This window comes from Drosophila arizonae, chromosome X, assembly GCF_054131065.1.
Source record: "Drosophila arizonae isolate 15081-1271.41 chromosome X, UAZ_ARI_1.0, whole genome shotgun sequence".
Taxonomy (NCBI): Eukaryota; Metazoa; Arthropoda; class Insecta; order Diptera; family Drosophilidae; genus Drosophila; species Drosophila arizonae.
Window position 1 is genome coordinate 21,305,231 of NC_142927.1, and position 25,548 is coordinate 21,330,778.

At 41.4% G+C, this 25,548-nt stretch overlaps 2 protein-coding genes across 3 annotated transcripts; one reads left to right on the forward strand and one right to left on the reverse strand.

Annotated features, from left to right (window-relative positions):
* Positions 1-11,357: 11,357 nt before the first annotated feature.
* Positions 11,358-17,890, reverse strand: Npc1b (Niemann-Pick type C-1b). The gene is made up of 6 exons (XM_018016980.2): positions 16,520-17,890; positions 16,122-16,423; positions 14,768-15,697; positions 14,274-14,683; positions 14,049-14,203; positions 11,358-13,106 (listed from the first exon to the last, which is right to left on the reverse strand). Exons 1-6 carry the CDS (start codon positions 17,699-17,701, stop codon positions 12,378-12,380), a joined length of 3,708 nt encoding a protein of 1,235 aa, XP_017872469.1. The 5' UTR covers positions 17,702-17,890; the 3' UTR covers positions 11,358-12,377.
* A 3,387-nt stretch (positions 17,891-21,277) lies between these two features.
* LOC108620251 (uncharacterized) lies at positions 21,278-24,328 on the forward strand. Of its 2 annotated transcripts, none has more exons than XM_018017160.2 (2): positions 21,278-21,585; positions 21,662-24,328. In XM_018017160.2, the coding sequence occupies exons 1-2, from the start codon at positions 21,372-21,374 to the stop codon at positions 24,019-24,021; spliced, it is 2,574 nt and encodes an 857-aa protein (XP_017872649.2). In that variant the 5' UTR covers positions 21,278-21,371; the 3' UTR covers positions 24,022-24,328. The 2 variants fall into 2 exon arrangements, with proteins under 2 accessions (XP_017872649.2, XP_089330521.1); XM_089474395.1 differs by having other exon boundaries at positions 21,444-21,585; positions 21,648-24,328.
* Positions 24,329-25,548: the final 1,220 nt, after the last annotated feature.

The window sequence follows — 25,548 nt, forward strand, 5'->3', positions numbered from 1 at the left end:
AGCAGCAGGAGCAGCAGCTGGAGCGGCAGCAGGAGCAGAGCTATCAATGCGCTGTGATGCGCCGCAAAGTATGCAACAGAAAGTTATTAAGGCTTTTGGCTCTCGCTCGTGATAAGCCTTGAGCTTTGGGATTCTACCAACAGTTTTAAGATTTTTTATATGTGTGCGAATGTGTGTGTCTGTGTGTGTGTGTTGTGTGTGTGCGTTGCCTCTGATTACATTAGATGCGAAATGCTGTTTTTCAAAGTACGTCCATGTTAGTCTCCTCTGCCTCTCGCTCTCTCTCTCTCTCTCTGTCTATCTCGCCCTCTCTGTCTGTAATTTAAGGCATGCTGCATGCTAGCTATAAACGCATATTAAGTAGACCATAATGAATGCTCGTGGCAGCAGCAGGCTGCAGGTATACAAACAGGCATAGACTCACATAGCCGCTTCCATTAGCCACTTGCCTCACTCACTCACTTTGAGGATCATAGAATAGCCTATCATAGTGGCCAACTTAAGTCATCTCCACTCAACTTTCAAGTGCATTGGATAGTCGACTCAAGCTGCGGTTGCAGCTGCCACTCGGCAAATAAATCGGAATGTTATGAGAACGAGCAAAAGAGAGCGCAAACAGAGTATTGCGTATGGGTTGAGTTGGAGCTCGGGTTGGAGCTGGAACTGGGTTTGGTCATGCCAGTGGGCTGGATCAATCAGGATGCTGCGATTTTAATTAATATTGCTGGCGCATTGTTTAAATTAAACTCGGGCTGGTAATAAACCAGCACAATTAACGCATGTGTTCCACAAAACCCAATCCAACACAATTGCGCTATTAAAGTGACCAAGCGACAGGCGGACAAACAACAACAACAACAACAACAACAGCAGAATAAATAATACAAAATAAATAAGAATAAAACCAAAGAAAAAATGTGGGTAAATAACGCAGTTGCCACACATGTTTAAATATAATAATTCATCTCAGCTTGAGTTAAATATGATGAAATTAAATGCAATTTATATAAACTCAATCTCTTTGGCCCGCAATCAATAGGCGCTGTCCATCCAGTGCAGTGTATTTTGAGCGATGTTTGCTTACATTTCGCTTCGCTCATTATTGTTATTATTATTATTGCTATTATTTTCACTATTATTATTCGCATCCACAATTTATGCACGTGGGCGCGCGCGAGTGTATTGCGTGTTGACCGAGCCATTAATTGGATTATCTAGTAATCAGTACACTGAAAATAATATTTTATGAATACAGCTCTGCAGCAGCGACAGCGAAAAAAAAAAAAAATGAAAGAAATATAATCATAATAAAATATACTCTGTGAAATGTGACTTGAGTGGGTATCATAGACTGCTCAGAGGAGTGTAGATGAACTGAGATGAGGGAGAAACGAATGTCAGAGTTAAATATCCTATAACTAACATAGCAAAGAAAAGAAAAGAATGAAAAATCTAAAAAAAAAATACAAAAAAATAAAATAACTATAATATGTACACAGTGTATGGGATTCAATGAGAGGGAGACTTTAATGACTGCTAAGCAGTCCTTGGGAGATTCAATATAACTGAGATGTACTAGATAAAATAGTTAAAATATAAGAGTCAAGTCTAGCATAGTTATTACTAGGAAATCAGTTTTAGGTGAAGATTATATCGACTAGACTCCAATGAAAAAACTTAATCAAATCCAGATCAATTTTATAATACAGTAGATTCCGGCTATGATGAATTCGTTTAAAGCATCTGTACGTTTATAGCGACGAAAATTCCAGACAAAATTATATTGGTGTAGCGTCTTACGGGTATAACGACTGTGCCTTGAGCGGCGATATAACCAGATATATTGTGTAGTAGTATACTCGTATGAATGTGACTTGAATGTGACTTGACAGCTTATGATGACTGCACTTATTTTTATACCCTGAGCCCATAGAAAATGGGATATCAGAGTATAAATGTATGTAACAGGCAGAAGGAGGCGTGGCAGACCCCACAAAGTATATATATATTCTTGATCAGGGCGACGAGCTGAGTCGATTTGGTCCTGTCCGTCTGTCCGTCCGTCCGTCCGTATGTATGTATGAACGCGTCGATTTCAGAAGATATAAGAGCTAGAGACTTCACTTTTTAAATGTCCGTATACATAGCGCGGATAACGAGTTTAACACTAAAAATCGATAACTCATCCCTTTATTTTTATCGATAAAAACCTTATCGAAAATCAGTTATAAAATTGTATCTCACAACTTTAAATCTAGAGTCTCCATCTCTCTCTTATGTATGCTTATATGCAATTCATACAATTTTGTTAATTTTGTTAAAATTTACTTCCAAGTCTATATCCACCCCTTCACCCCTATGTTTGTAAAAAGAGTATTTCAGATACTAGAGACTTATGCTTTGGCAAATACATGCAGGGGATCTCGTAGTCGTGCAGTCTCGACTAGAGCTTTCTTACGATTTACATAGAAATTCAAATTTTCAAGAATGAATTTTGTTCAAGGGCATACCATTTTTTTTTTTTTTTAATTTAGCGCGATTTTTAATTTAGCAGGGTACAAAATATTGAGAATTGACAGTATTTCGAAATGTGTTTGAGAAGAAATTTAAATAATAATATAAGGTGTATTTTTTGTATATATAAATAAACATATGCTTTAAATAAATAAATATAAATAAGAATTTTTTAAAAATATATATATATTTATTTTTATATGAATAGCATATTGTATTATGATTCGAGCAAAAAAGTCATAAGAATAAAAATCTCCAAAAAAACCTAGATAAAATTCGATTCTCTCCCTCTCCTTCTCGCCCTTTCTTGAGGCCTCGCCCGATAGCTGACATTAATCAAGACTAAGAACTATTCGAACATCATTAACTTGCGCTATATATACTAACTAAATAACAAATAAATATGAGATAAAATAAATTCTAGGGTGTCTGCTCGTGAGGCAACTTTTCAATGGCTTATGTGCACTTAGTTCATTTTCGCTGTTGCAGGTGCTGTTGCATGACTAAATGCAGCTGCTGCTGTTGCTGTTATTGCCAATGATGATGATGTGGGTGGCGGTGGTGGTGCGGCTGGCGGTGCGGGTAAAGGAGCAGCAACACGTAAATGTAAATGGAAAAACGCATTAATGAATAATTTAAAATTGTGAGCGAGCATCAATCAGGCCGTCCATCGATCAATGTCCGACATCTTGGCTGCTTCTACGCAATAGTTTACAGTGCAGCGCCACGCCCACCGCTAGTCACATTATGCGCTCACGCCTTCTGCAAAAACAGTCCAAATGCATTTGTATGGACAAATGAATGGACAATAGCCAGACAGATGGACGGACACGCACTGCACTGACGTACACACAATTTTGGTTAGCACTGTTCATTTCACGCTGGACTCGCCTATGCTGCCTGGTCAAATGTGTGTTTGACATTTTCGTTATATGTTTTTGCGCCTAGGATACGTGCGCCATTTAATACTTCAGCTATTTTTGCTGCTGCTGCTGCTGCTACTGTTGTTGTTGTTGTTGTTGTTTGGGGCTACTGCGACTCTGCGGTGGCTGGCTTTTGCATTTGTATTTTGCATGACATTCCTCTAAATTGTACGTGTGTGTGTGTGTGTGTGTGTGTGTACATTCGTTGAGGTTGCTGTTATAATTTAGTTGAAAATTGTTGTTGCATGCACCCACGCACTCACGCACACACTCACGCGCACACCTACCAATGCATACAGGAAATGGGGATATCGCATCGTTGAGCCAATTAACCCATTGGCATTGAATGTCCAACTCTATATGCCCTATATGCTCCAACACTTATCGCAAGCTTGCAAGCTAATATTATTAATGCAAAAAGCATATATTTATATTAGTAGCATATTTACAATAGTAACTAAATATAAATAATAAATAATATAGTTTTTTAAAAATTAATTTGCTCTCTCCTTTGCACATATGTATGCACATACATATGTACATAAGCAATGTCTTGTAACACAATCGAGTGATATTCTGAGTCTGTTAACGAACACTCAGTTTACACTCACACTCTGAGTAAACAAAAAAACTCAGAGAGCAGCCGAATGCATCGGTTCGTTAACAGCTTCGTTCGCGATCGGCTGTCGTTTGTCTCGCTCTGGTTGTTGCGCTGTAAACGGACAGCGCAGTGAAGTGAAGCAGTGAGTGAAGAGAAGCAAAAAGTTTTTTGTGCATGTATTGGTATGTATGCGAGAGCTGTGCTCGCTGAGCATATCAATTGAGTAGGTGAATTGAGTGTGTGCGTGCGTATGTGAATGTGAAGCCCGATTGCATTGAAATTTTGAGCCATTTTTGAACGTCAACGAAGTTCACTGAAAGAGCGTCACGCTAATAGTTTCACTCAAGGCGCTCAGCAGAAAGCATAAACGATAAGAACCGTAATCTCTTGCTGTGAGCCTGAGTGAGAGATATAGAGAGTAAGTATGAGTGTTTGTCTATTCTGTTAAGGTCCGAAACTGTTAAGAGATAATTGTGAGCTATGATTGTATTACATATTTATGTACATATGCTTATGTCTATATTATCTTATACATATGTACTATAGATCTAATAATAATGTATAAATTACTAATACTAAACAAATTAATTGAGATTTAACCTTGAAGCAATCGAATTAATTTATCTTAATTTTTAATTAATAATATTGTTATTATTATTTTTATTACCATATATACATGTAAAGTAATATATTTTATTATAGCCAAAACAAAAATGTAGGAATAAATATGCAATTGAAAATCATTCGGCATTTGAAAATATATTCAAATAAATTTTTTGTTTTCCATACTCACAAATCTAATCTAAGTGGATCAAAAATGTAAAACAAATTAATTTCACCTAAAAAGGTGATATAAACAGTTTAAACATTTAACAGCTGTTAACTATCAGATGAAAACAGCAGTGTTAACGGCATAATGTTAATGTTAACTCAAGCCAGTTGAGTTGCTATGCTCAGACCATATGAGCCTCGACGGGTTAAAAGCCATATACATATGTACGTTCTCAATTATGTTTTTATTGCATAGACCATATAAATTCGCTTACGCGCTTTCGCCTGGTCTCTAGCTTCCTTTTTGGTTGTTTAACTTATTTTTGTATAGACATCCAATTTGAGAGCTCGTTGCAAAATTCCCAAGCGTTGGATCTAATAACGTTGCGGGCCAACTACCAAAGTGTACTCTGGTCGCTCGCCTACCTGTCCGTCCGTCAACTTGTCCGTGCGTCAACTTGTCCGTCTGCCAACTTGTCCGTCCGTCAGACTCTCCCCTGTCCGTCCGTTTGGCAGTTAGCTGAAAATTGCACAGCGAAAATGTTTTGAAATTGTAATTTTGGATTTACGGTTTCTAAGCACATTTATAAATAACTGATTCATTTCTGGTCCATGGTCACAACTGTACGCGACGAGTTTCGTGGGTAAATAAATTAATTAAAACATAAATTCTCGCTGCGAGAGAGGTAGAGGGGGTAGAGATAGAGTGAGAGTGAGAGAGAAAGCTGCTGCCAGGTATAATAAACTCTATGCTTGGCCTTTCCTTGCTTTTTTTTTTTTTTTTTTTTTTTTTTTTTTAAATTTACTAATGCACGAAGTTGAAATATATACGAAGTAGCTGATGAATAAACCGATGTTTTATTTTTATTTATTTATTTAATTTTTTCTTTTAAAGATTTGTTGACCTTACATTTTGAATAGATTATCTCTGAAATGGCCGCCTTGAGCCTGTACTGAGCGCGTCTCTGGCAAAAGATATATGTATATAGAGCCGCCAGATAGTTCCATCGAATCCTGTACTCTACTAACTATTTGATAGTTCCAGAGTATGGAATATTTCCAGATCTTTAGCGGTATTTTCGAGTAGTCCTAGTGCTAATAGCCCGTTTATATATGTATATATGTCGGATATTGTTTTTATTAACTTATTAAATTCAACCTGTTTAAAAATATTTGTTTATCAGCTCAAGGGTAGAAGAGTGCGGGTCTACAAATTGTTGTCAATACAATTTGGTGGCGCTTTAATGAGTTGCATTAAGTGAATTAAGTAGTGTAATTTGGCGCCCTTGACCAACTAACCAACTGACCAACTGACCAATTGGCCAATTGGCCGCCAACAACAGAAACAACAAGCAATTGACCAATTGGCCAATTCAGTTGATCAAGCAGAGCTTATTATGGCGGCTTAGTGCATGTTATTGGCGAACTTGTTCAACATGGCTGAAATGGCAGTGGCTCGGCTTAAATATGGCTTGGATGTGGCTGTGGATGTGGATTGAAATTCTATAAAAATCTGAATTGAGAGATGAATCAGAAGAGTATATCAAAATATAGAGGATATCTAGAGCATGCACTTGCTGTAAATGGTATACCTAATACAGGGTATATGTTGGTGATTAAAAACATGTAGTATATGCAGGAAAATGGACATACATATGTATATAGATGAGCGTGAAAGTATTTGGTAAAGCAGGTTGGAAATCCATATGTAGATAATCAGTCAAGGGATACCCTGTAATAGAGTTGGCAAGAGAAAGGGATATGCGATATGGAATATTCAAAGAGTGTAGGAAGTTCATCCATTAAAATATATAGAATTTGCAGCTTTATTAAATACCCATTAGATAGTTTCGTGTGGCTGTATACCCTGCATTACCATTTGAGAGTGCTTAATGAACTCAAAGGCAACTGTTTGCTGGAGTTTTAATATATATGACTATATATGTATATGATATGTAAAATAAATGAAAGAGAGCCCTGAAAAATAAGTGAAATTATAAGAGCATTTGTGTGCTATATAGAAAGAGAGAATGATAGGGGAGAGAGAGAGAATGACAAGAGTGAAAGAGAGAATCTCTTTCTCTATACAACAATAATAACTATTGAGCACCTACTCTAATTAATATACCCCATTGGCTATCGGCAATGCATGCAGGGTATGCAAAAATGATTTTAATGCAAATTTAAATGAGAAATCATAACATTTTCAAATTAAAACTGGCATAAAATGGAAATGAAATTAAATAGCAATGGCGATTTAAGAGAGACAGAGAGCGATATACATAGATAGAGAGGTAGCCCGCAAGAGAGAGGGAGGCAGAGGAAGAGATGCATTTATGGCTATAGCAGACAAGCAGATAAAGATACAAACACACAGAGACAGAGACAGTTGTGTATTGTAAATGGGCATTTGGGCAAACCGAATAACCGATTAATAAATACACACATATACATATAGAATACATACATATGAGCACACATATGTATATGCTATATATAGACACTTAACATATAATTTAAATGCCGGTCTATGCGCTATAAGCGCCATGTATTACCGGGTAATTCCGTCCAGAATCTTTTATGGCCGCGCGGCGAGTGTGCGAAATTGGCCACAAATCGTGCGCGAAATTGCCAAAATGAAAAAAAAAAAAAAAAAAAAAAAATTAATGCTGAAGTCAAGCATTATCGACTGCCGAATACCCATTCATAATCTAAATCCATTTGATCCGATTTGGTATAGGTATATGTATATACTAACAGGTATATATGCATTACTTGTATGTTAATCTGGATCAATAACTGTACAATATGCTGTTTTTCCCGATTTGCCACGCCCCCTATGGGCGTAAATATATTATATATTCCATATGTTTTTGAGCTTGTGTAGTCAATGTTGAAAATATATTTCCGTTTTCAACTCTCTAGAACGTTCATTACCAAAATTTCTGAGCTGCCACCCCCCCTATGGGCGGTTCGGGAAAATCTTGGCACATTATACGCCATGTGTGCTTGTGAAGTAAATATTCCAAATATATTTCCATTTTCAACTCTCTAGCCAAAATTTCGGAGCTATCAGAAAAAGTTTTTTTCGATTTGCCACGCCTCCTGTGGGTGGTTCGGGAAAATCTTGGCGCGTTATAATTTGACTATATGTTGCCTGCCTTCAATGGCTACGAAGTTAATACGGACAAGCAGCAAGACGGACGGATATTGCTCAAAGCCTATATACCCACTGCACTCTTGTGAATGGGTATACAAAAAGCAAAAACAAAAATGATAAGAAGAAGCACAAATACCTTGTGCTACACACACTTCTTAATTTCACTTAAATTTCTATGCTGAAATTTTCGCAATTAATTTCTATATTTATTGCTCATTCACGCAATATTTCATAAATACTTGTTGTTGTTGTTGTTGTTGCTTTTAGAGTTCTTGCGGCTGAGTCTTTGTTTTATTTAAAATAGAATTGTCTAAGTAATTGAGTAGCATATTTAAATGTTTACTCTGTGAATTCGAATGTCTTATAAGGTGAGATTATTGGATGGATGATTAGATTTCTCTAGATTGCTCTATAGGTATTTCTATCGTAATCATCAACTTAACTTACTTTAACTACTAAGTGAATGAGGCTATTTATATACACTCAGTCTTTTTTTCCTTTTGACAAACCTAAGTAACCGCTAGTATTAATCAGAGTACGGACGGAAGACCTGCTCTAGCTATGCTCCCCATATTTGAAATTGATCTTAACATTATATATGCATATCATTTAAAATGACCTTTTTCTTGAATCATAATAACATCTGTCTGGCCTCACTATATACTAAAAAATGTTACGATTATATATCATATGATTTAAAATACTTTTTAAATTTTAATAAATATGATTACATTTAAAAAAATATTTTTCAGTATTATTTTTTTAATTTTTGTGATTATATTTCATTTGCAATTGTTTTTCAAGTTTTATAATTATTGGACTAATTATTTTATTTATTCAATAGTTTTAATAATTCTACTCCTTCATATTTTTAAATAATTTAATTATTATTTTTAAATAATTTTATTTTTGTTTAATTAATTAAAATATTTTTAAATATTTTAAAATATCTTGAGTTCCATACATTTTTATTTAAAAGTACATTTATTTTTATGTTTAATTATAATATCTATTATATTATAATATATATTTATTTAATTTAAAATTTTATGTATATAATTATTGAGTGTTTAAAAATTATATTACCAAGTTCTTAATTAAGTGTGCTGAAAACCGCTCTGAAGCCCAAGAATTTGCCTAAGTATTTGGCCTTAAGGTATTACTCAGCTCTATCGCTTCCCCTAATCCCTCGTCGTCGCTTTTCAGGCAAGGAGTCTTCAATGAGTTTCTTTTATTCCTCTTCAATTTCCATTCAATTTTTACCTCAGTTACGCATGGAGTAGTTCATTGCTGCCCTTTATCCAGTTCTCAAACTATTTTTTGCTTCTTTTCTCTCTATTCCTCTATTTTTAAAACTTTTTTTATCTTTATATGCCTCCGACACCATGCCAAATGGGCTGTCAGATTTAATTGAAATTTAAATATGACACAGGCCAAATGAAATTGTTTTAATTCACGAAATGAAACGAAAATATTCCACATTAATGAGCGAAGGAGAGATTTACGAGTGGACTGAGCGGTTACTCAACCTGATTATGAATAGATATCCAAGAGTGTATTGTTACTCAATGGATGTCAGCAGAGTTTTATATACGGTATATGCTCAATATGAATGCTCTTCAGTTATTTTTTTTTCTTTTTTGTGAATTTTTGCCCCGCAATTTCTTGAAGTGTATGCAAATGTCGGCTTTGTTTTGCTTTGTCTGCTGCTGCTTCATCATCATCATCTCTTTCGTTTCGTTTTTTTTTTTTTTTTTAATTAAAATTTTTTAGATATATAACATTAGCACTTGGCACTGTCAGAGCTAAGTACTTGGAAATGGCAATTAAGTGTTGGCTGGAAAAACATTTGGGCCACAAAAACGCAGCCACTCGATAAACGGCCACTTCACTTTTCACTTCATCTGTTTGTGGTGGGCACTACGCACACAAACACACACACACACACACACACGCACACACACAGGCAGCTGTTAATTGGAAATTGATTTGGCCATATGCATTAGTTGATACATTTATAATTATGCTTTTCAATTGCGGCCCAGTCAGAAATTGGCCAAGAAGAGAATCTGTTTTGCCAACTGTGGGTGGGTTGGCTGTTTGAGTTGTGTTAGCGTCAAGACGCTTAACGCACCACCACCAACAACAACAACAGCAGCAACAGCAGCCAAGCAGCTAAGCACCGAAAATAAGCGTTGCTGCCACACAGACAAGCCGCACGAGGCACTCAAGTAGCTGCGAGCTACAACGACGACGACGACGACGGCGACGGCGAGAAGAAGGCACATAAAAACCACTATAAACTTTATTAATTTTAATTAAAAACACTACACTCATTCTGAGAGTTAAATTCCCGTGCACATCTCTTGCCTGTGTGCGTGACCATTGGGTAATGTTTCTGTTCACTGTTCACTGCTCTGCGCATTTTTTTGTTTTTTTTGTTTTTGTTGGTTGCTTTGCTGTTTTGTTGTTTTCCTTGCTGCTGGCGTCGCGCTGCGTGTTGTAAGCCGCAGAACGCGTCCTTTGGCCAGCAGGCGGTGAGCAGTTAAAAACAGGAAAGCCCCCCTCTTAAATGCCTGCGTGCAGCCAGATGAACTTTGAATGCTCTCGTCCGCTGGCATTAATTAGAGTACGGACGGAAGACCTGCTATACACGGGGAGCATTTTTGAAATTGATCTTAACATTATGCATATTAAACATAATATATAGTATAAATAAAACTATTAAAAGTTGCTTGAACTGAGAACACTTCAAATTGATCATAAATTATATAAGCACAAAAAATTAAAATACAAATTATATGTACAAGAATTTTTTTGTATTTATGAATTTTTTTAAAATAAATGCTGACTTGCTTATTTATTGATTTTGTTGCTAGTTAAAAAAAAATATTTACATATTTATTAGCATTTTATAAAGTCATATTAGCATCTGTCTGGACTCAATGAACAATTGAGATTATTCATGAATTATACATTATAAAAAAATGATATGTTTATATAGCATATGGCTTTAAATTATTTTTTAATTTTAATTTTAAAAAAATATTTTTCATTATTATTTTATTCTATTAATATTTTTTTGTTTAATTTTGTGATTATAAATTATTTGATTTAAAATTGTTTTTCAATTTTACTAATTATTACACCAATTATTTTATTTATTAAAAAATTTTAATAATTTTTCACTTTCATATTTTTCATAATTTAATTTATTTTATTTTTTTTAAATAAATTTATTTTGTTTAATATACTTAAGTATTAAAATATTTTTATCTATTAAAAAAATTGCCAGAGCTCTAAATATTTTTATTTAATAGTACGTTTATATTTTTTTTTGTTTTATTGTAATATATATTATACATTTATTTTATTTAAAATTTTTATGAATATATTTATTGAAAGCTTAAAAATTATATTACCAAGCTCTTAATTAAGTGTGCTTAAACCCGTTTTGAAGCCCAATAATTTGCCTTCAGATTTCATTTAAAATTCAGCAAGCTAGTTTTCATCCGATCTGTCAGATGTCTGTCATGTCGCCTTATTGTTCATGTCGATGGCTTGGAATGTGGGCATAAAATGTAGGAACATCTGAACTAAAATTCATAATATTTAATTTTATTTTATTTATACTTATTTAAAGCTTTTTTCATAGCTTTATTTTTATGCAAAAATTAAAAAATTAAATATATATACAATTGATATTTCTTTTTCGTATGTTGGCCATGTTTAGCTATGGCATGTGGCATGCCCCGATTAATTAGTGTATCATAATGAAGAAGCTGCAACAGAAAAATCTGGCCAAAGTTTTCGCTGAAAAGGCGTAAGACGTTTAGGGGAGGATTGAGGTGTGGGTTGAGCTTCATTCGGCTGGCCACGGCACAACGGCTGATGACTAACAGCTCAAGGCGAGGGATCGTTGGGCGAGTTGAAGGGGGTCGCGGCTGGGGCTGGGGCTGGGGCTGGGGCTGGGGCCGGGGGCTTTGGTTGAAAGTTGGGGTCGCCACTGCGAGCTTCTTATTTATTGTTTTGGCGGTGCGCGGCAGTTGGCCGCTTAATGCCATAAAAAACAAAGGTGCCATGGCGATAAACAATAAAGAGGATACAGATGGGGGTCGCTGCCAAACATTTTATGCAAATTTATGGCTTAAACACAAATTTTTTTCTTTATTTTATTTAATTTTTTGGTTTTTATATGTATTTTATTATTAGTGTAAAATAGCAAGTGTTTTGCACTTGAAGCCAAATAAAAACATCTATATACATAATAAACGAAACAGAATATAAATATACATATATAGCATTTAGCACACAGTCTTACTGGATGAGGAGAGGGGTGGGAAGAGGGGGGGGGGGGTAGGTAACAACAGCTAGGGTCTTAGTGACTATTTAGAATCGTTAGCGACTCTCAGCTGGAGTCCCGGCTGAGGCTTTTGAGCGGACCGAGCAGACTGAGCAGCACCGGCAACAGAATCAGGCCATGGGCCGCACCGATGAGCACGATGCCCAGGTACATGCGAAAATAGAAGATCTGAAAGACCTGCGACTTGGAGAAGGCCAGCACCACGATGCCGGCGAATTTGGTTAGCGTAATGCCGGACAGGACACTGCTGCCGGTGACGCTGAGCGCGTGGAGCGAGCGCTGCTGGGCATTGCCGTTGGCCTGCTTGAACGAGCGCACAATGTGCGATACGAACTCCACGCCGATGCCCACACAGACGACCAGATTGACCAGCGAGATGGCGTTGAGCGATATGTCCCAGGCCCACATCATTCCGCCCATATTAATCACAATGCACAGCACCATGAACAGCACGATGAGAGCCGACGTGATGTCCAGCCCGGTCAGCAGCAGCGTCACCACGAATATCGCCGCCAGCGAGACGCCCAGAGAGAGGAGGGCGTCATCCCAAATGGTTAAATACTGTTCGTAAAATATGAAGAACACACAGTAGGGAAAGACCTCCGTGTCGATGCCGTTGCTGGCGAACATCCCATTGATGTCGGACTGAACGCGACGCGCCTCACGCAGCGCCGCCACAAACTTGTTCGATGTGGTCGACGTCGTCGAGTACTGCATGAAGTGCGTGTCCAGAATGGTAGCCATACCCTCGTCATTCAGCGTATAAATGACGGCCTGCAAACAGAGTAGAAGAAGAAGAGAAATTTTAGATACCTCTATAAGAACTTTTGTAGTATGAGTGCTCTAGCCGACATTTCTATATGAGCTCATTAGCCAAATCAATAATCTCTAATATTTTAGAGGAGAGAAGGGGAAATTGGGTATTCCACATCTCAATTAAAATACTTTGTTTTCTTTCTCTCTCTTCTGCATATGAGGTTTTAAGTCTCTTAAGTTCGAAAATCGATGTAAATTTTCGATATTTTGTGGAGCTTGTTTCAAAGTATTACAAGAAGAAAAATTCCATTGAAAACTAAAAAATGAAGAATTTAACTATACGTTAAAGTCCGAATATACCGACTTTTAAAACGATATTAATCGATATCATTAAAATGGATATAGCTAAGAATTTTTTGGGTAAATATGATGCAGATCCCATATAGGAAACACCAATGCAAATGTACTGTATAGGAACCTAATTTAGTCACAGACTTATGAAACGATATTAATCGATAGCATTAAAACGGATATAGCTTAGAATTTGTTGGGTAAATATTATATAGATCCCATATAGGAAACAAATGTACTATATAGGAACGTAATTAAGTCACTGACTTATGAAAACGATATTAATCGATATAATTCAAATGGATATAGCTAAGAATTTTTTGGGTAAATATTATATAGATCCCATACAGGAAACAAAATATAATGAAAATTCCAGTTTCTAGCTCTTGGAGATTCTGAGATCGTTGAGTTCGCAACAACAGATGTACGAACAGCTGGTCGTACCATGCTCTATCGACTCAACTCGTTAGCCTTATCAACCCTATAAATACTTATCGTCGCCTGCTCTCCGCTGCCTACATTTAAGCTAAATACTTATATCCTGATCTGTCATTTTCAATGGGTTTGGAGTATATAGGGATAAACTTTGGTTGATCGGGCTCTACTTACGTCCGCATAGGAAGGTCGACCCGCCTTCGCGCACTCAGCATCGGGCAGATCGGAGAGAAACAGCGGCACATACTTGTCGAAGGTCCCGGGCGTGGGTCGGAGACCATCTTCGGTGAACTCCCGCTCGCATGGATAGCAATCGTCGCTCTTGGAGTCTGGGGGTGGGAGGGAGTGGAAAGAGCTATTAGAGTATTTGCATATCTCGGGCGTACTTCTGGGACTTACTGCTCGGACAGAAGCTTCCCGTCGTGGCATTGATCTTGCAGCAATCAGGAATGTTGAGCCAATCGATGTAATCGTCGATCCACGACGAGGCCGGTCGTGCCAGCGATGTGATCTGCGGATAGCGTGACTGTATGTACAGCTGGACGGAGAGCGAGTCGTCGTTGCACTCAACGCCGCCGCAAATGAAGTTCTGATGCGTCGGATTGCTGTAGTTGAGGCCCGGCTTGAGCACCCAATAGACGGGCGCGCCCATGGACAGCAGCTCGTCCATGTAGCGGAAGTACTTGACCACGTGCGAGTCCTGCGGCATGGACGTCTCCTGGTCCAGGCCCGGCTCGATCGAGGGCATGACCATCAGCGAGAGCGCCGTGACCACAGTGAACACCAGCATCACAATTATCTTGACGGACCTGAAACGCAAAGCGAATGGAATGAATGCATTGAAATGGACTGGACGATCTCTGGACGATCTCTGGCCGAGCGTTGCGACTCACTTGGAGAGCAGGAACGGCGCATAGAAGTTGGTGAAGAGCTTCTCGAGCACGCCAATGTCATGTGTGGCGCCCGGCTTCACCTTGCTGCGCACACAGCAGAACAGATCAAGGCGTCCGCTCTTGCGGCGCTTCTCATCGATGGCCATCAGTGCGACGAACGCTGTGATCTGCAGCAGGAAGTCGAGCAGAATGGCGATCGCTGCGTACATGGCGAACGTCTTCACCGCCGGCATCTCGGAGATGGCGCCAATCGCGAAGCAGGCGAACTCGCTGCAGGCCGTCTGGAGAATGGAGGGCCCCACCTGGCCGATGGCCTCGCCGATCGCCTCATGGGTGCTGGCAAATTGAGTGTGATCGAGCCGCTCATAGGTGTGCACCATGATGAAGATGTTGTCCACGCCCACGGCCAGCACCAGGAACGGTATTACCTCAATGGCCAGCATGGTGGTTGTCACGCCCACATAGCCCCAAAAGCCCAAGCTGCACACCACCGAGGCCATCACGATCAGAATTCCGCTCACAGCCAGCATGATGCGTGACTCACGCAAAAAGCCCACACAGCTGCGTATGCGTCCGAGCGAGATCGCCACGTAGATGAACATCACCACGTAGCTGATGACGACGGTGCTGACCTCGCCCTCGGACAGCTCGACAATGGCGTCCTGTATGGAGCGCTCCGCCGAGAAGGCAATGTCCAGATATTCGCTCTTGTAGTCCTTCAAAAAGTCCACGAACAGTTTCTCCCACTTCCGGCTGATCTCCACCTTCGATTCGTCCAGATGATTCTTGCCCAGAAATGTGAACACCAAGGCCGTGGCCAGCATATAGTCGGGATCTTCGCCATTCTCGGTTGGCGGCAAGCCGCCCACAGCGATGCCCGGCTCGATGGGTCCGCCGTAACTGCTGAAGCAGTCCTCCATCATCGGAACGCTATTTCATGAGAAATTGGTAAATGTTTTTAGTTGTGGTATATCAAGTATAACATAACAGTTATATATAGGGCAACCTATCTGGCAACTCTGTACGGCGTGCACAATACGCCGTACAGGGTTAAGACGATCATTCGAGAGATATTATATTCAAAGAGCGAGGAAGACAACATCTAATAAATTGTGTTGATCTTTGGGTCGGTCGAATGTGGGCAACCTCGTGGGGCTGCCAGATGGGTTCAGCGAATATGGGCAGCTCTATATATATACATACATATATTCCGTTGCTCTTATCGTGATATAAGAGATTATGAAAGTTTATGCAGTGATTCACTTATTGCTATAAAGTAGAGCTATATAGTGGGTTTTCCCTACGCCACTCTTCGACTTGTCACATTGCTGTCATAATTCCATCTTGGACTTACCGCAAGCAATCCTCCAGCTGGTTGAGATAGTTGATAGTAAAGTTGTTGCTGTCCACATAGGAGCTCTGGAATTTGTCCATGTCATTCTGGAAGTAGCCGAAGATGGACTGGATGAGACAGTCGTTCACGGTGGGCGTGCGGCCGGGATATAAGACGGGTGCATAGCAAATTTCTTCCAAGCTTACGCCCTCCGACACGCCCAGCTTCATGATTTGCTCCTGCAGCTCGAAAACCTCCTGCACGAACTTTTGCTCATAGGCTGGGCCGAAGGTGAGAGTTCCGCTGGGGGCCTCGTGAGTAAACTGAGGGGGAGAGAGAGAGAGAGAGGAAGAGAGAGAGAGAGAGAGAGAGTGGAGTAGAGCAAGGGTTATCCATGAAGGCCATCGGCGAATGCTTACAGTGTCTTTCTTCACCGGCTTCACGAACAGCTGATTGGTGCGATAGAAGGGTCCGAAGTGCTGATCGAAATAGTTCTTCTCGATGCGCGTGTTGCTCTCCTCACTGGCCCAGAGCTCGACGGGATCGGTGGTCACGTTCATGTAGCGTATGCCATAGGCCAGCCCCCCAATCACCCAGGAGCAGATGGCCAGCACGAGCACCGGATGCTTGGCACAGAAGGTGCCCCAGATGCGGCAGCCCTGATACAGAAATTCCCCGTACACTGTCGGCATGCGGATGTTGGGACCCGGACGGTCGCTGATGGCGCCATAGCAAATGAGGCAAGCGATCAGCAGGGCGATCACCAGGGCAACTATGAAGGTAATGCCGTACAGTCCGGCTATCTGCCAGGGATCCTCGTAGCCAGCCGGCGGATCGGTGAGCGGACAGGAGTCTTCGCAATCGATGCAGGCGCAGGCATAGTTGCCCTCATAGCTCTCGCCGCACTCCAGTGGAAATACGCTCAAATAGACATCCGTAGAGCCCGGCGCAGCATCCTCACTCCACGTATAGTTGATGACGAACGGCACATAGTCGTTGTTGTCGCCATCGCCCATGAAGAAATACCAACGGCGATAGTTGCACGTTTTGGCATTGTAAGCACCGCAGCCGAGATCCATGGCCGGCCGGCCGGTCTGCGGATGCTGGATGCCGCTGCAGCTGTTGTAGATCTTCTGCACGGACTCGTCGTCTATGTAATAGTCGATGTGCTCCACAAAGTCCACATTATCGGAATTCGTTTCGATGTAGGGCGTCAGGAAGAGCGAATGATTTTTGGCGCAGGTCATCAAGCAGACGGTTTGGGCCATGTTCAGCGTGCATGTGGGACAGCGGCTGAACACACCGTCCGCTTGATTCAAGCCCGCGTCCATGCTCAACAGTTGATTGCCATCGCAGCAGAGCTCCAGCTCGTTATCGCCATTGGGCCCCTTGTATTCCGCATAGAGGACGGGACAGCGCCTGGCGAAGATGGCCTCAGCCTCTGGATCATTCAGCGGCAGTGCCGGTCCATGGTACTCCTTGTTCAGCCAGTGCTCTCCAATCCTATGGCTTTCGCCATACCAAATGCAATGGGGCTCTGCCACCATTTGCTGCACAGCCCTCAACAATAGCAGGGCAACCAACTGAAATTTCATTTCCATTTCAGCAAACACACAACACACACACAGAACAGAAAAAAAAAAGATTGAAGAGAAAAGAGCCCAAACAATGCGAAAAGCGTAAAGGCTTAATAATTTGATTCGCCACACACAGTTGACCAGGAGCCACTTGAAGCGCTCCAGCCGACCAGCTCGTTAGCTCGTTAACAACTGTTTAATCAATTGAAATTGAAATTGAAATTGAAGCCAGCGTGTGTGTGGGCATTACCATTATCAGACTAAAGTGCTCTCGGCGTGCCGTTGATAAGATTTTGGGGACCGATTTGGCGATTAGCCCCGAACACCGAGCTCCATTAACAACTAGCCGCGGCTTATCTGCCCAGCGGCAGATAAACCATTCCGTTGCCAATCGATTCCAGTTCCACAGCTATTGTGTGGGGCCCATATACATACATATATAAATATATATAGATATATACACTATTTTTATTGGATTAGCAACAATGCCAATTATGGTAATTGCGAGAATTGGATGGGATTAAAAATAATCATGCATAAATATTTAATTTTATTGTTGAACCCTTAGCAAATATTGAAATGGATTTGGAATAAACATATAGTAGATGATGGGGAGAGAGAATGAGTGAGAAAGGGAAGTGACGAAGCTATATTTAGATGAAGATAAAGGTTAAGTGAGAAAAAGAAAACATGAATGAATCGAGTAGTGGCGGAGATCGAGAAAGGGAAAGAAGAAGAAACAGAAAAAAAAGTGCGATCGAAAAAATGAGATGAGATCGAAAGAATAATATGTGAACAAATAAAAAAGGGAAAGGATGAAGAAAGAGAGGGGAAAAGAGTGCGAGGGAGAGAGCGAGAAGGAAGACAGATAGAAAGAGAGAGATAGTGAAAGAAATAGAGAGAGATAGAGATAGAGGTAGAGGTAGAGGTAGAGATAGCGATAGACATAGAGATAGAGATAGAGATAGAGATAGAGATAGAGATAGAGATAGAGATAGAGATAGAGATAGAGATAGAGATAGAGAGAGAGAGAGATAGAGATAGAGATAGAGATAGAGATAGAGATAGAGATAGAGATAGAGATAGAGATAGAGATAGAGATAGAGATAGAGATAGAGATAGAGATAGAGATAGAGATAGAGATAGAGATAGAGATAGAGATAGAGATAGAGATAGAGATAGAGATAGAGATAGAGATAGAGATAGAGATAGAGATAGAGATAGAGATAGAGATAGAGATAGAGATAGAGATAGAGATAGAGATAGAGATAGAGATAGAGATAGAGATAGAGATAGAGATAGAGATAGAGATAGAGAGAAATAGAACTAGAAATAGAAATAGAAATAGAAATAGAAATAGAAATAGAAATAGAACTAGAAATAGAAATGGAAATAGAAATAGAGGAGGGTTTTTGATAGAGAGAGAGAAACAAAGAAAGACGGAGAAGTGAAAGCGAGCGAGAGAGAGAGAGAGAGCGAGGAAAACAGATAGTGGCTGAGATGGAAGTAAAGGGGTAGATAGAGGTGTAATGGGGCAGAGAGAGAGAGAGAGAGATAGAGCGAGTGAGAGAGAGAAAGAGAGAGAGAGAGTTAGAGGCATATAGCCATAAAGTCTTGAGGAAAGAGAGAAAGAAATCAGGATAGAGAGATAGAAAAATATAATATGACATGAGAGAGAGAGAGAGAGAGAGAGAGAGGGTGGGAGGGAGGGAGAGATATGAAAATGCGAGGTGGAGGAGGACGAAAAGAGAAATTACCAAAATTGAGCTAGGGATGTAAGATGATTAGAGATGTGAGTCCCACTTGAACTCGTGAGAATCGCATAGAAGGGAATCATTTAAAATACGTGAATCAGAAGAATCGCCAATTCGAAGAGGCTTTCATTAGACGGGAAGCCAGCACAATTTGTGCTTGATTTGTGTCGATTTGCGCGTAATTTATGCTATTTATATATACTATATTTAGTTGATATGGGCAAATAAATAAATCATAGATGGGAACTTCCATTCATTCTGCGAATGTATCATAAAGTCGTTGCTCAACTGCCAATTACAATGGGCAGCCACAATGGAGCATTTGGCTCCCAGTCAGGCAGTCAGACAGCTTGGGTACTTCTATATGCTATGCAATAGATCAATAGACGAGGTTCAGGCATTAAATGCTTCCATTTGGTGTTTGTTGTGTGAGTCACTTGGTTTAGTTTTTATCTGTTCAATTTTTTTTTTTTTATTTTTTTTTTTTACATTTTTTTTTATTCATGTTTAGACGGCCTTTTGTTACCTTGTCGAGCTGCCTCTGGGCGCTTTATAGTTTTTATGATGGGCAAGTGTTTCAATAGCTTTAAGACTCTGGCCACTGTCGCTGGCTTATCGGCAATGGGTCGAACAGGTGTTCACTTGAGAAATCGACAGCTAACGACGTTTCAGCTGAAAGCCAAATCATTTTATAGCGATTTGCACTTATCGCAAGCAGCTGCTAACCCACTCATCGACAGATCGCTGCCGATGCATACCTCAATACCGTCTACCAGGTGTGTGTCCGAAGCTCGCCGATAAGCTCTCGATATCCCAATCCCAAATATTCCACGAAAATTAACCATTTACCAGCATTACCAGCGGAAGCTCAAGAGCGAAATGATTATATCTAAGCAAGTTCTTATCTAAATTTCGTGCAAGGTGCTTTACACTGTCGATGTTAATCGCATTATGGCTCCCCCAGCTGCCACCTTATCATACCTTATCGGCCTTTAATAATAAATAGCTCAATATTTATTAAATATCAATTTTAATTTCATTTGATATTCCCATAGTTCTGCATACACTACATTATGAGAGCTTCAGTAAATTCTCTTGTGGATGGACTTTCTGTATCAGACTTTCAGCATACGATGATGACATCCATATGTGTATTGCTGGGCAGGGCTTGTCAAAATAGAAAAAAAAGTTTTGATTTGATTAGATGTAGCTTAAGATTTAGATTTAGCGAATTGCCAAATTTTAAGGCTCTCGCTCTCAAGATGAACGATATATGATTGCTCATCGATAGCTTGAAATCGGGAATAGTTATCGATTTTTCAAAAAACAAATTCCATCTGCGTGTGGAACCTACAAAACAGTCAAGTCAATTCAAGACTTTTGCTCTTTTAAGTACTTTATATCAAAATTTATAAAATCGGGGTAAAATGTTTTTTTTTTTTTTTTTTTTTTTTTTTTAAATTTATTTTTTTATAGTTATTATGAACAACAGATCTTCCATTTTCAGTGGGTTACAATAGTTACTGGCGATACTTTACGGAAAATTTATTTCCCGTGTCTTTCAACTGATCTTCCTTGGTATCTTTGCGAACTATCTAAAAGTATTGAGCATTTCATTTTCTTCTATCTTCTAACGTCTCTATTGCTTAAAACAGAAAAGGTAAGGAGGATAGAACAATCCAATTTATTTATAAACTTTTAGTTAATCCATACCTTTCCTACTTGTACTTACACTTCAAATGACAACTTTCACTAATCGAGATATTGAATAAACTATTTCATTAAAATTTAAATCTAAAGGTACTTAGAACCCTACTTCGATATTTTCTATTGATATTTTCGTTAGTCGCAGCAGGTGCTGGATTTCAAGTCACAACTCAAGTGAGGCTCACGTCATCTAAGGTGACGAAAGTATAGTAAATCAAATAGTTCAGTAAGATATGGAAAATAAGTTCAACCACTCGGAAGAAAAACATTTTATACACGTGGCAGCAACAACAAAAGCATCGGCAGTGTGGCATGAGCGAACAAGCACAACAAACAAACAGCAGGAGGACACGACAGAAACCGACTCGGAACGCTTTTATACGCCGGACGAATTTGAGCTCATACCGCCCAATCTAATAATCCGCAGCTCAGCGCCAAAATCCCCAAGTGAGTAGCTCAGCAGCGTCGAGACGGTAGATGTAGATGCGAAGCGGCTTAATTATCAATAGATCCCTCCTTCTAGCTGACAACGAAGGACGCTGCATTCCCAACGGCCACGCCCTAGCCGGCAACTACCAAGAACTGGTGCAAGACATCCAGTTGCATTTGTCGGAGCATAGAAGGTGTCCATTGCAGTCCGACGTGCCGGAGTACTGGCAGGAGGAGCCTAAGAGCTACCGGATCGGGTTTGTGGAGCTGTTTCGTCAGCGCATGCACTACGACCGACTTGGCATTCCGTTGACATCACTCGAGCTACTCTACATGGGTGACAGTGAGCGTGAGTGGCTGCGGCAGCACCGTAGGCGAGAGCGGGAGTACCGGCAGCAGCAGCAGCAGCATCAGCAGCAGCAGGGGCAGGGGCAGGAGCAGCATCGCTACCGCGAGCGCCGGTGCCGCAACAGCGGTACCCAAACAGATAGCAAAATGCTGGGCCGCCGGGCTCATCGCTTGCATGGCGGCAATGGCTGCATTTGCGGCTTCATCGAGGTCGAGCCGGGAAAATCCATGCTGAACTCGGAGCTGCGCGAGACCAGGGGACTGGGTATGCCGGGCAATATGAACGAGCATCTGCTGACGGTGTCGAGTCAGTACTTTGAGGCGGTCTCGTGCCAGCCCATTGGCGCGGACGAGCGCATGCGAAACATCTATCTAACGCGAGCGGAGCCGCCCGGCTACGTCTGCTGTGGCTGTCAGGCCATGCGCCTGCACAAGCGGCATCGTAAGCCCCAGCCGGCTGCGGCAGGTGCACCGGCTCGACCCACCTCGGTGCGCATACTGCTGCCCCCATCGCCGCTGCCGCCGCTGCGCTCCACTCACTTGGAGCATCGCAAGAGCCGGGAGCTGCGCCGCTGGCGCAAGAGGCGGGACGAGGAGTCCAAGATGCAGTCCTCGCAAAGGGGCACCTATCAGTTTCCCGTTAAGTACAAGAATAAGCCCAAGGAGCAGGTCAAGCAGCGCGCCCAGTGCGTGGATCTCAAGGATAAAGCCGAGCTGAGCTATCTGCTGCGTCGCTCGCCGAAGAACCTCCACCTGCCCATGCAGATGGGGGCGGAGCCAAGCGTCGAGGACGAGTCCTACGATGAGCGCGCCTCGAACGAGTCGAGCAAGGTGGAGGTGCTGCTGGCACCGGACACGCCCCGACTGGTGCTCAACGAAACGGAGATGTCCGGCATGATGCAGTCGAAGAGCATTACGCTCACGGAGAGCTCGTCTCAGGTGGACTCGATGCTGGGCATTGCGAATGCGGCTCGACTGTCCTTCGAGGCGGGCGACTTGCGGCACGGCTCCACGGACACCCTCAACGAGGTGTGGTGTGATCCGGGCATCTTTCTGGCCGCCCGTACGCCACCGGTGCCCCAGAGCCTGCGAGAGCGCCGGAAGCAGCTGACCGTCGATGCCCTCACCGTTGGCTATTTGGGCGCCCCGGTGCTCGGCGAGCAGGCGGCCCGTGCGGCTCTCGAGAAGTGCGCGTATCTGTCCCGTGAGTTCGACAGCCTCAGCCGAGAGCAGCGCACAAAGGACATCGCCCTGCGGCTGCAGCAGCTGCGCCACTTCCAGGAGAAGGCCAGCTGGGACTACGTCTGCTGCATCCACGCGAACGAGTCGCGCGATGGCCATCGTCACAGCTACAACCAAACGATCCCACGCCTCTTCGACTGTCCACTGAACAAGCCGAACTGTGTGCGGCTGCTCAACGAATCGATGCTGGCCCACTTCCTGCACGTGCACTTCAGTGAGCCCGGCCTGGCCCTCAACGAGCTGTTCGAGCGCGACCAGGTGCTGATCATGTTCAAGCCGCGCTCCTTCAAGCGCGCCCACAACGTCTGCCTCTCGATGATCGTCTATGCCGGCGCCAAGGACAAGTCCAACGCTCTGCCCATCACGCACTACATGCCCGACTACAACGTCGGCCTGCCCGGCCGATACAGCAAGTTCACCGGCCACATGCCCATCTTTGTGATGGCCTGTCGCACCCGTCGACGCTTCAGGGAGCGCAGCACGGAGAAACAGTCCCTGGGCTGTGACTCATCCAGCTCGAGTCTCTCGCTGCCGGACAGGCAGTGCGTGGGCGAGAGCGTGATGGCCCTCTGGCTGGTCAGCGTCGAGCTGACACGGCCCATCCATGTGCAAATGACCGTCTTCAATCGTCGCGTCGACATCAGCCGCAGCTCGATCATGCAGGTGCGCGGCCTGAACAAGTGCCACGACTGCGACAAGTTCATGGCCAAAAGCAAAAACTATTTGCGTCTCACCTCACAGGACCTGCGCGTGCTGACCAACAACTATACGGAGCCCGTCTACATGGAGATCTCCGTGCAGGACTATGCCCATCCCGCTGCTCTCGAACGACTGATGAAACTGCGCCGCTCCTACATGCCATAGCCCGAGATTTGACGCTTTCGTTCTGATCCATGTCCGAAGTTTTCTTTTACCAAATTTTAATTGAATATTTAGCTACTGCAATGCTTTTACTCATGTTTGGCAATCACCGAGAGTCAATTATGATCGAGCTTACGTAAAATTACGCTTAAGTGAGTTTTCAAGAGATACGACACACAAAATTTCCGACCAACAAGCGGTTTGGTCCATGGCAAACAACAATAAGAAAAAAAAAAAAAAAAAAAAAAAACAAATCAAAATTATTTCAATTGGAATAAAATGATCGATAAATTTCTGTTTAATTTTGTAATCGATTTTTTTTTATTTGCATATTTTTTTTCGAGAGAAAGGAAAACCAGCGGAAAATTGAGTCTGTTTTGAGTTCCTATTGATCCGCCCATTTGTCGTCACCGTTCACTTGTTCATCCATTCTCCTCTCCATTTTGTCAGACTTCCTATGCAGAGTCCATCCCTTCGTTCTTTCGCTCGTCTATTCTTTTTTCCGCCTTTAGAATCCTCTATTTTTTTCATCTGCTCTGCCGGACATTTCTTTTGCCATCATTCCTCAAGTACTTGTACCAAACCCTCTTTCATTTTTCCCGATCGTCTTTTAGTACTTTTCTGCTTTCACTCTTCCATTCATTCTTTAACCATCCCCCGTACTGATCTTTTCTTATCCCTTCGTCGGCTCTTTGGTCCGACCGACCAGGGGCTCACAAAATCTTAATTTGTTATAGATAGGTAAAACTCCTGTTGATTCGATTCGATTCGATATTTTAGATGAAGCTTAAAGTTGGTAAATAGAACAAAAAATATTACTTAGTTGGGTCCAAAATGAAGATTTTAAATATAGTGCAAGGAATGTACAAGGAATATAAATATGAATTTATATCAATATAAATCGTCATCTAAAATTATATATGAAACAATTAACTAACTCATTTGAGTTTGGTGTATATATTATATATTATAGTCTTCTCATATTTATATATAGTATTTATTTTTATTTATATATTATTCTCTTCCCACCTAAATCATAATCAATGTCATTTTCCTTTAAATTAATAATTAGTATAAATAATAAAACTATTTAAAAGAATAAAAATTAAGCACTGCCTACTTAAAAGGTGATCTTGCTGCAAACACTTTCAGCTGCTATCTCTCTGGACTTTGTTGTGGACTGCACGTTAACAGTGCAAAAGCTTTCGTTCGGTTACTGCTAAACGCTTACTGTTAAGAGAATGTTAAGCTTGTGTTCTCTTTGGCTGGCTCTCTGCTGTGGCTGCTGCTAGCGTCGCTGCTGTCGCTCTCAACAGCGAAATGCAGCAAGCGGCGGCTTTATTTATTTTTTAATGCCGGGCAGAATGCTATTGAACTCGCACACACACACACACACACGCACACACACACATACAAACATATATACATACGTATATGTGTTAGCGGCGAGTGCTTAGCATTTTGGCAACTGCTGCTGTTGCTGCAAAATGCATAATGCATGAAATTGTTGCCGGCATTCGGGAGGCAGCT

Excerpts from the sequence above, each read along its gene's own strand:
- Npc1b (XM_018016980.2), bottom strand. The coding sequence starts at position 17,701 with ATGGAAATGAAATTTCAGTTGGTTGCCCTGCTATTGTTGAGGGCTGTG. Across the intron at positions 14,684-14,767 it reads GCGCCGTTCCTGCTCTCCAA|GTCCGTCAAGATAATTGTGA; the intron begins GTGAGTCGCAAC and ends TTTGCGTTTCAG. Across the intron at positions 14,204-14,273 it reads GGGAAGCTTCTGTCCGAGCA|ACTCCAAGAGCGACGATTGC; the intron begins GTAAGTCCCAGA and ends TCCCACCCCCAG.
- LOC108620251 (XM_018017160.2), top strand. The coding sequence starts at position 21,372 with ATGGAAAATAAGTTCAACCACTCGGAAGAAAAACATTTTATACACGTG. Across the intron at positions 21,586-21,661 it reads CTCAGCGCCAAAATCCCCAA|CTGACAACGAAGGACGCTGC; the intron begins GTGAGTAGCTCA and ends CCCTCCTTCTAG.